The sequence below is a fragment of the Salvelinus fontinalis genome, chromosome 17 (genome assembly GCF_029448725.1).
Source record: "Salvelinus fontinalis isolate EN_2023a chromosome 17, ASM2944872v1, whole genome shotgun sequence".
Lineage (NCBI taxonomy): Eukaryota > Metazoa > Chordata > Actinopteri > Salmoniformes > Salmonidae > Salvelinus > Salvelinus fontinalis.
In genome coordinates, this window is record NC_074681.1 from 8,359,521 (window position 1) to 8,370,747 (window position 11,227).

Here is an 11,227-nt window from a genome sequence, read left to right on the forward strand (position 1 = left end):
GTTAGAGAGGAGAGAGGAGACTGTACTGCCAGAGAGAGGAGAGAGGAGACTGTACTGCCAGAGAGAGGAGAGAGGAGACTGTACTGCCAGAGAGAGGAGAGAGGAGACTGTACTGCCAGAGAGAGGAGACTGGACTGTCAGAGAGAGGAGTGAGGAGACTACTGCCATAGAGAGGAGAGAGGAGACTGTACTGTCAGAGAGAGGAGAGAGGAGACTGTACTGTCAGAGAGAGGAGAGAGGAGACCGTACTGCCAGAGAGAGGAGTGAGGAGACTACTGCCATAGAGAGGAGACTACTGCCATAGAGAGGAGAGAGGAGACTGTACTGTCAGAGAGAGGAGACTGGACTGTCAGAGAGAGGAGAGGAGAAAAGAGACCCAGGGGATGGGAGGAGATAACATCCCGCCAGTACGCCCTGAGCAGAGTGCCAGAAACCAATGACATCATGTTAGAGAGTCTGGGAAAGGTTGAAAATGGCATGTCTAGAATACACACACACAGCCAGCCAGCCAGCCAGTCAGCCAGCCAGACAAACAGAGAACTGGTCTGTTCGACAGACAGACAGACAGCCAGCCAGCCAGCCAGCCAGCCAGCCAGACAGGGAACTGGTCTGTTCGATAGACAGACAGACAGACAGACAGACAGACAGACAGACAGACAGACAGACAGACAGACAGACAGACAGACAGACAGACAGACAGACAGACAGACAGACAGACAGACAGACAGACAGACAGACAGACAGACAGACAGACAGACAGACAGACAGAGAGAGAGAGAGAGAGAGAGAGAGAGAGAGAGAGAGAGAGAGAGAGAGAGAGAGAGAGAGAGAGAGAGAGAGAGAGAGAGAGAGAGAGAGAGAGAGAGAGAGAGAGAGAGAGAGAGAGAGGAGAGAGAGAGAGAGAGAGAGAGAGAGAGAGAGAGAGAGAGAGAGAGAGAGAGAGAGAGAGAGAGAGAGAGAGAGAGAGAGAGAGAGATGTGTGTACATTGGACACCTTAGTGCAAATATGTCATGTCCCATAAAAGCTGACAAGCAGAGGAGTCCTGGAGGTACCTGAGTGCAGAGGGATAAAGGAAGCACAAGGATTCATACCAGCTCTGAGGGAGAATCTTCTCTTACAAAAATAAACTAGCCAAACCACTTGGCTCCTAAGGTAGAGCTCCCTAAATCAGAGCTCCTAATGTAGAGCTCCTAATGTAGAGCTCCTAATGTAGACCTCCTAATGTAGAGCTCCTAATGTAGAGCTCCTAATGTAGAGCTCCTAATGTAGACCTCCTAATGTAGAGCTCCCTAATGTAGAGCTCCCTAATGTAGAGCTCCCTAATGTAGAGCTCCTAATGTAGACCTCCTAATGTAGAGCTCCCTAATCTTTAGCCTGACAGGCCACAGACAGTTAGTCCTCTACACAGTCCCAGAGGTCTCCTCTCTTTAGCCTGACAGGCCACAGACAGTTAGTCCTCTACACAGTCCCAGAGGTCTCCTCTCTTTAGCCTGACAGGCCACAGACAGTTAGTCCTCTACACAGTCCCAGAGGTCTCCACTATTTAGCCTGACAGGCCACAGACAGTTAGTCCTCTACACGATCCCAGAGGTCTCCACTATTTAGCTTGAAGACCAGAGATCAAATACTGAGGGTCGGAGGATGTAGAGAAGAGATAGTGGTTTCCTGTTGAATTCCTCTCTCGCTCTCTCTCTCTGTCTCTCTCTCTCTTTCTCTCTCGTTCTCTGTCTGTCTCTCTCAATTCAATTCAATTCAATTCAAGGGGCTTTATTGGCATGGGAAACATGTGTTAACATTGCCAAAGCAAATGAGAGAGAGAGAGAGAGAGAGAGAGAGAGAGAGAGAGAGAGAGAGAGAGAGAGAGAGAGAGAGAGAGAGAGAGAGAGAGAGAGAGAGAGATGTGTGTACATTGGACACCTTAGTGCAAATATGTCATGCCCCATAAAAGCTGACAAGCAGAGGAGTCCTGGAGGTACCTGAGTGCAGAGGGATAAAGGAAGCACAAGGATTCATACCAGCTCTGAGGGAGAATCTTCTCTTACAAAAATAAACTAGCCAAACCACTTGGCTCCTAAGGTAGAGCTCCCTAAATCAGAGCTCCTAATGTAGAGCTCCTAATGTAGAGCTCCTAATGTAGACCTCCTAATGTAGACCTCCTAATGTAGAGCTCCTAATGTAGAGCTCCTAATGTAGAGCTCCTAATGTAGAGCTCCTAATGTAGAGCTCCCTAATGTAGAGCTCCCTAATGTAGAGCTCCCTAATGTAGAGCTCCTAATGTAGACCTCCTAATGTAGAGCTCCCTAATGTAGAGCTACCTAATGTAGAGCTCCTAATGTAGACCTCCTAATGTAGAGCTCCTAATGTAGACCTCCTAATGTAGACCTCCTAATGTAGACCTCCTAATGTAGAGCTCCTAATGTAGAGGTCCTAATGTAGACCTCCTAATGTAGAGCTCCCTAATGTAGAGCTCCCTAATGTAGAGCTCCTAATGTAGAGCTCCTAATGTAGACCTCCTAATGTAGACCTCCTAATGTAGAGCTCCTAATGTAGAGCTCCTAATGTAGAGCTTCCTAATGTAGACCTCCTAATGTAGAGCTCCTAATGTAGAGCTCCTAATGTAGAGCTCCTAATGTAGACCTCCTAATGTAGAGCTCCCTAATGTAGACCTCCTAATGTAGAGCTCCCTAATGTAGAGCTCCCTAATGTAGACCTCCTAATGTAGAGCTCCTATGTAGACCTCCTAATGTAGACCTCCTAATGTAGACCTCCTAATGTAGAGCTCCTAATGTAGACCTCCTAATGTAGACCTCCTAATGTAGAGCTCCCTAATGTAGAGCTCCTAATGTAGAGCTCCTAATGTAGACCTCCTAATGTAGAGCTCCTAATGTAGAGCTCCTAATGTAGAGCTCCTAATGTAGAGCTCCTAATGTAGACCTCCTAATGTAGACCTCCTAATGTAGACCTCCTAATGAGAGCTCCTAATGTAGAGCTCCCTAATGTAGAGCTCCTAATGTAGACCTCCTAATGTAGAGCTCCCTAATGTAGAGCTCCTAATGTAGAGCTCCCTAATATAGACCTCCTAATGTAGAGCTCCTAATGTAGAGCTCCTAATGTAGAGCTCCTAATGTAGACCTCCTAATGTAGAGCTCCCTAATGTAGACCTCCTAATGTAGAGCTCCCTAATGTAGAGCTCCCTAATGTAGAGCTCCCTAATATAGAGCTCCTAATGTAGACCTCCTAATGTAGACCTCCTAATGTAGACCTCCTAATGTAGAGCTCCCTAATGTAGAGCTCCCTAATATAGAGCTCCCTAATATAGAGCTCCTAATGTAGAGCTCCTAATGTAGAGCTCCCTAATGTAGAGCTCCCTAATATGGAGCTCCCTAATATAGACCTCCTAATGTAGACCTCCTAATGTAGAACTCCTAGTGTAGACCTCCTAATGTAGAGCTCCTAATGTAGAGCTCCTAATGTAGAGCTCCTAATGTAGAGCTCCCTAATGTAGAGCTCCCTAATGTAGAGCTCCCTAATGTAGAGCTCCTAATGTAGAGCTCCTAATGTAGAGCTCCCTAATGTAGAGCTCCTTAATATAGAGCTCCTAATGTAGACCTCCTAATGTAGAGCTCCTAATGTAGAGCTCCTAATGTAGAGCTCCTAATGTAGAGCTCCTAATGTAGAGCTCCTAATGTAGAGCTCCTAATGTAGAGCTCCTAATGTAGACCTCCTAATGTAGAGCTCCTAATGTAGAGCTCCTAATGTAGAGCTAGTGGAGTAGGACTATAGCAAGGACCATAGCACTCCTAATGTAGAGCTAGTGGAGTAGGACTATAGCAAGGACCATAGCACTCCTAATGTAGAGCTAGTGGAGTAGGACTATAGCAAGGACCATAGCACTCCTAATGTAGAGCTAGTGGAGTAGGACTATAGCAAGGACCATAGCACTCCTAATGTAGAGCTAGTGGAGTAGGACTATAGCAAGGACCATAGCACTCCTAATGTAGAGCTAGTGGAGTAGGACCATAGCAAGGACCATAGCACTCCTAATGTAGAGCTAGTGGAGTAGGACTATAGCAAGGACCATAGCACTCCTAATGTAGAGCTAGTGGAGTAGGACTATAGCAAGGACCATAGCACTCCTAATGTAGAGCTAGTGGAGTAGGACTATAGCAAGGACCATAGCACTCCTAATGTAGAGCTAGTGGAGTAGGACTATAGCAAGGACCATAGCACTCCTAATGTAGAGCTAGTGGAGTAGGACTATAGCAAGGACCATAGCACTCCTAATGTAGAGCTAGTGGAGTAGGACTATAGCAAGGACCATAGCACTCCTAATGTAGAGCTAGTGGAGTAGGACTATAGCAAGGACCATAGCACTCCTAATGTAGAGCTAGTGGAGTAGGACCATAGCAAGGACCATAGCACTCCTAATGTAGAGCTAGTGGAGTAGGACTATAGCAAGGACCATAGCACTCCTAATGTAGAGCTAGTGGAGTAGGACCATAGCAAGGACCATAGCACTCCTAATGTAGAGCTAGTGGAGTAGGACTATAGCAAGGACCATAGCACTCCTAATGTAGAGCTAGTGGAGTAGGACTATAGCAAGGACCATAGCACTCCTAATGTAGAGCTAGTGGAGTAGGACCATAGCACTCCTAATGTAGAGCTCCTAATGTAGAGCTAGTGGAGTAGGACCATAGCACTCCTAATGTAGAGCTCCTAATGTAGAGCTAGTGGAGTAGGACCATAGCACTCCTAATGTAGAGCTAGTGGAGTAGGACCATAGCACTCCTAATGTAGAGCTAGTGGAGTAGGACCATAGCAAGGACCATAGCACTCCTAATGTAGAGCTAGTGGAGTAGGACCATAGCAAGGACCATAGCACTCCTAATGTAGAGCTAGTGGAGTAGGACTATAGCAAGGACCATAGCACTCCTAATGTAGAGCTAGTGGAGTAGGACTATAGCAAGGACCATAGCACTCCTAATGTAGAGCTAGTGGAGTAGGACCATAGCACGGACCATAGCACTCCTAATGTAGAGCTAGTGGAGTAGGACTATAGCAAGGACCATAGCACTCCTAATGTAGAGCTAGTGGAGTAGGACTATAGCAAGGACCATAGCACTCCTAATGTAGAGCTAGTGGAGTAGGACTATAGCAAGGACCATAGCACTCCTAATGTAGAGCTAGTGGAGTAGGACTATAGCAAGGACCATAGCACTCCTAATGTAGAGCTAGTGGAGTAGGACTATAGCAAGGACCATAGCACTCCTAATGTAGAGCTAGTGGAGTAGGACTATAGCAAGGACCATAGCACTCCTAATGTAGAGCTAGTGGAGTAGGACTATAGCAAGGACCATAGCACTCCTAATGTAGAGCTAGTGGAGTAGGACCATAGCAAGGACCATAGCACTCCTAATGTAGAGCTAGTGGAGTAGGACTATAGCAAGGACCATAGCACTCCTAATGTAGAGCTAGTGGAGTAGGACCATAGCAAGGACCATAGCACTCCTAATGTAGAGCTAGTGGAGTAGGACTATAGCAAGGACCATAGCACTCCTAATGTAGAGCTAGTGGAGTAGGACTATAGCAAGGACCATAGCACTCCTAATGTAGAGTTAGTGGAGTAGGACCATAGCACTCCTAATGTAGAGCTAGTGGAGTAGGACCATAGCACTCCTAATGTAGAGCTCCTAATGTAGAGCTAGTGGAGTAGGACCATAGCACTCCTAATGTAGAGCTAGTGGAGTAGGACCATAGCACTCCTAATGTAGAGCTCCTAATGTAGAGCTAGTGGAGTAGGACTATAGCAAGGACCATAGCACTCCTAATGTAGAGCTAGTGGAGTAGGACCATAGCACTCCTAATGTAGAGCTCCTAATGTAGAGCTAGTGGAGTAGGACCATAGCACTCCTAATGTAGAGCTCCTAATGTAGAGCTAGTGGAGTAGGACTATAGCAAGGACCATAGCACTCCTAATGTAGAGCTAGTGGAGTAGGACCATAGCACTCCTAATGTAGAGCTCCTAATGTAGAGCTAGTGGAGTAGGACCATAGCACTCCTAATGTAGAGCTCCTAATGTAGAGCTAGTGGAGTAGGACCATAGCACTCCTAATGTAGAGCTAGTGGAGTAGGACTATAGCAAGGACCATAGCCCTACTAATGTAGAGCTAGTGGAGTAGGACTATAGCAAGGACCATAGCACTCCTAATGTAGAGCTAGTGGAGTAGGACCATAGCAAGGACCATAGCACTCCTAATGTAGAGCTAGTGGAGTAGGACCATAGCAAGGACCATAGCACTCCTAATGTAGAGCTAGTGGAGTAGGACTATAGCAAGGACCATAGCACTCCTAATGTAGAGCTAGTGGAGTAGGACTATAGCAAGGACCATAGCACTCCTAATGTAGAGCTAGTGGAGTAGGACCATAGCAAGGACCATAGCACTCCTAATGTAGAGCTAGTGGAGTAGGACTATAGCAAGGACCATAGCACTCCTAATGTAGAGCTAGTGGAGTAGGACCATAGCAAGGACCATAGCACTCCTAATGTAGAGCTAGTGGAGTAGGACTATAGCAAGGACCATAGCACTCCTAATGTAGAGCTAGTGGAGTAGGACTATAGCAAGGACCATAGCACTCCTAATGTAGAGCTAGTGGAGTAGGACTATAGCAAGGACCATAGCACTCCTAATGTAGAGCTAGTGGAGTAGGACTATAGCAAGGACCATAGCACTCCTAATGTAGAGCTAGTGGAGTAGGACTATAGCAAGGACCATAGCACTCCTAATGTAGAGCTAGTGGAGTAGGACTATAGCAAGGACCATAGCACTCCTAATGTAGAGCTAGTGGAGTAGGACTATAGCAAGGACCATAGCACTCCTAATGTAGAGCTAGTGGAGTAGGACTATAGCAAGGACCATAGCACTCCTAATGTAGAGCTAGTGGAGTAGGACTATAGCAAGGACCATAGCACTCCTAATGTAGAGCTAGTGGAGTAGGACCATAGCAAGGACCATAGCACTCCTAATGTAGAGCTAGTGGAGTAGGACTATAGCAAGGACCATAGCACTCCTAATGTAGAGCTAGTGGAGTAGGACTATAGCAAGGACCATAGCACTCCTAATGTAGAGCTAGTGGAGTAGGACTATAGCAAGGACCATAGCACTCCTAATGTAGAGCTAGTGGAGTAGGACTATAGCAAGGACCATAGCACTCCTAATGTAGAGCTAGTGGAGTAGGACCATAGCAAGGACCATAGCACTCCTAATGTAGAGCTAGTGGAGTAGGACTATAGCAAGGACCATAGCACTCCTAATGTAGAGCTAGTGGAGTAGGACTATAGCAAGGACCATAGCACTCCTAATGTAGAGCTAGTGGAGTAGGACTATAGCAAGGACCATAGCACTCCTAATGTAGAGCTAGTGGAGTAGGACTATAGCACGTAAGCCTCCACCTAATCTCTTTGACACAGTAATGAATTGCTGTATGTTTTACTGTAAAATCTGTAATATACTGCTTCATCAGTTTACAATTTCTAACAGTGCAAAAGTGAGGTGTTGCCTACAGAAGAGAGGTGGGTTACTAGTGGGTTACATACAGAAGAGAGGTGGGTTACCTACAGAAGAGAGGTGGGTTACTAGTGGGTTACATACAGAAGAGAGGTGGGTTACCTACAGAAGTGAGGTGGGTTGCTAGTGGGTTACCTACAGAAGAGAGGTGGGTTGCTAGTGGGTTACATACAGAAGAGAGATGGGTTGCTAGTGGGTTACCTACAGAAGAGAGGTGGGTTGCTAGTGGGTTACCTACAGAAGTGAGGTGGGTTGCTAGTGGGTTACATACAGAAGAGAGGTGGGTTGCTAGTGGGTTACATACAGAAGAGAGGTGGGTTACATACAGAAGAGAGGTGGGTTGCTAGTGGGTTACATACAGAAGAGAGGTGGGTTGCTAGTGGGTTACATACAGAAGAGAGGTGGGTTGCTAGTGGGTTACATACAGAAGAGAGGTGGGTTGCTAGTGGGTTACCTACAGAAGAGAGGTGGGTTGCTAGTGGGTTACCTACAGAAGAGAGGTGGGTTGCTAGTGGGTTACCTACAGAAGTGAGGTGGGTTGCTAGTGGGTTACCTACAGAAGAGAGGTGGGTTGCTAGTGGGTTACATACAGAAGAGAGGTGGGTTGCTAGTGGGTTACATACAGAAGAGAGGTGGGTTACATACAGAAGAGAGGTGGGTTGCTAGTGGGTTACCTACAGAAGAGAGGTGGGTTGCTAGTGGGTTACATACAGAAGAGAGGTGGGTTGCTAGTGGGTTACATACAGAAGAGAGGTGGGTTACATACAGAAGAGAGGTGGGTTGCTAGTGGGTTACATACAGAAGAGAGGTGGGTTGCTAGTGGGTTACATAGAGATGAGAGGTCGGTTACATACAGAAGAGAGGTGGGTTACATACAGAAGAGAGGTGGGTTGCTAGTGGGTTACATACAGAAGAGAGGTGGGTTGCTAGTGGGTTACATAGAGATGAGAGGTGGGTTACATACAGAAGAGAGGTGAGTTACTAGTGGGTTACATAGAGATGAGAGGTGGGTTACATACAGAAGAGAGGTGGGTTACTAGTGGGTTACATACAGAAGAGAGGTGGGTTGCTATTGGTTCATCTACAGAAGAGAGGTGGGTTGCTATTGAATCACTAGAATCAACACTCAGATATAACACTGGTGTTAACCCCACTAGAATCAACACTCAGATATAACACTGGTGTTAACCCTATTAGAATCAACACTCAGATATACCACTGGTGTTAACCCCACTAGAATCAACACTCAGATATAACACTGGTGTTAACCCCACTAGAATCAACACTCAGATATACCACTGGTGTTAACCCCACTAGAATCAACACTCAGATATAACACTGGTGTTAACCCCACTAGAATCAACACTCAGATATACCACTGGTGTTAACCCCACTAGAATCAACACAGATATACCACTGGTGTTAACCCCACTAGAATCAACACTCAGATATAACACTGGTGTTAACCCCACTAGAACCAACACTCAGATATATCACTGGTGTTAACCCCACTAGAATCAACACAGATATACCACTGGTGTTAACCCCACTAGAATCAACACTCAGATATAACCCTGGTGTTAACCCCTCTAGAATCAACACTCAGATTTAACACTGGTGTTAACCCCACTAGAATCAACACTCAGATATACCACTGGTGTTAACCCCATTAGAATCAACACTGGTGTTAACTCCACCGATATTTTTACACCCAGAAATTATTACACATACAGAAGTTTTAAAACAATAAAGACATCACAAATGTCATATTATGTATATATACAGTGTTGTAACAATGTACAAATGGTTAAAGTACAAAAGGGAAAATAAACAAGCATAAATATGGGTTGTATTTACAATGGTGTTTGTTCTTCACTGGTTGCCCTTTTCTTGTGGCAACAGGTCACAAATCTTGCTGCTGTGATGGCACACTGTGGAATTTCACCCAGTAGATATGGGAGTTTGTCAATGTTGGGTTTGGTTTCGAATTCTTTGTGGGTCTGTGTAATGTGAGGGAAATATGTGTCTCTAATATGGTCATACATTTGGCAGGAGGTTAGGAAGTGCAGCTCAGTTTCCACCTCATTTCGTGGGCAGTGTGAACATAGCCTGTCTTCTCTTGAGAGCCAGGTCTGCCTACGGCGGCCTTTCTCAATAGCAAGGCTATGCTCACTGAGTCTGTACATAGTCAAAGCTTTCCTTAAGTTTGGGTCAGTCACAGTGGTCAGGTATTCTGCCACTGTGGACTCTCTGTTTAGGGCCAAATAGCATTCTAGTTTGCTCTGCTTTTTTGTTAATTCTTTCCAATGTGTCAAGTAATTATCTTTTTGTTTTCTCATGATTTGTTTGGGTCTAATTGTGTTGCTCTCTCTCTCTCATAATTATATGTTGTAACAGACATGGGTGTGTCCCAGTTCTGAGGGATTTTAAGTAATTAAACAAATGAATTGTTTACGCATAGCCCTTGCACCTATCATAGCCTTCAGTTAAGTGTTCTATGCATATCCCCAAATAATAATATAAAATCCAACAGACTATTTCTGTCTCTTTCTTTATCATTTTGAGAAGCAAATCTACATGGACCTCTGTAAAAACATACATAAATTAAATTGCAACGCCTTTCATTGATAAAATTTAAAACTAACACAAATAACGGTTGTTTTTGTATTTTTTTACAGATAAGGGTAGGCTAATTTCAATGACGTACTGAGCACACATAATTCCCCCACAATAAGTGTAACGTTATTTTACCTCTGATGTAGTTGGATTTAGTCTCATCTAGCAGACTGGAAGAAGATGCTCCCATAGTGAAATGAAATGATCTCAGTCCACGATAGACTGCTATGGCACATGCGAAGAAGCTGTTTATCGTACCGTCAACGGACCGCTTCAGTGTGTCGATGCTGGCATCTGACAGAGAACGGACGTGGAGAAGCACGCTTGAAGAAACCACTACCATACCGTAGGAACTTCCTCATTCTACAGCTCCGCCTTAATACCCGTATTCAGAAGCATTCCGGTTTAAAAGCGACGTTTACATCGTTGTTTTTCATCTCATCATGTAGCCTAGGCTATATATCAACGACTGTATATAGTTATATCTATACAGATACACTGCAAATACAGATTAACAAATTGAAAGAGTCACTGTAATACGTTTTTAAAATAACTTTATTATTACAATGGTTCGCTTTCTGCTGAAATGTGTGCTTGAATTATTCAAATATATATTTCCAATTTGGTCCACTATTTTTGTCGTTTAAATTCATTACATTTTTTTGCTAATTTTGGCCCAGTTTCCCCAGAACATCTTAAGGCTAAATTAATCTTTAGAATCTTCGTAGACGCATCTTTAAATCTCCACGCTTTTCCCCTAAACCATTGTTATTAACGTTACTCTCGAAAACGCTTGTAATCTCAGACCATTCGTAGAACAGCTAATGGTGCTTTCAAGATAACTGGGAACTCCGAAAAATGCGAGGTCAAATCAAATCATGAAGTCTGTGATTTTCAGGTCAGAAATTCGGAGCTCTGGAAAGAGTTGGATGACCTTTCAAAACTATTTTTCCCAGTTGTCTTGAACGCACTGAAATCGGAAGTCGGAGATTTCCGAGCTCCGAGTTCCCAGTTGTCTTGAACGCACTGAAATCGGAAGTCGGAG

The 11,227-nt window shown here is 44.8% G+C and overlaps 1 protein-coding gene across 2 annotated transcripts in view; it reads right to left on the reverse strand.

Moving 5' to 3' along the window:
• LOC129813670 (protein Niban 1-like) overlaps positions 1-10,552 on the reverse strand; it is a 101,833-nt gene extending 91,281 nt beyond the window's left edge. Inside the window, exon 1 of one of the 2 annotated variants that reach the window (XM_055866068.1) lies at positions 10,441-10,552. In XM_055866068.1, the coding sequence (XP_055722043.1) occupies positions 10,441-10,525 (85 nt within the window). In that variant the 5' untranslated portion in view covers positions 10,526-10,552. Of the gene's footprint in view, positions 1-10,317 lie in introns of both variants that reach the window. The other variant, XM_055866067.1, reaches the window with a different exon arrangement.
• Between the last annotated feature and the right edge of the window lie 675 nt (positions 10,553-11,227).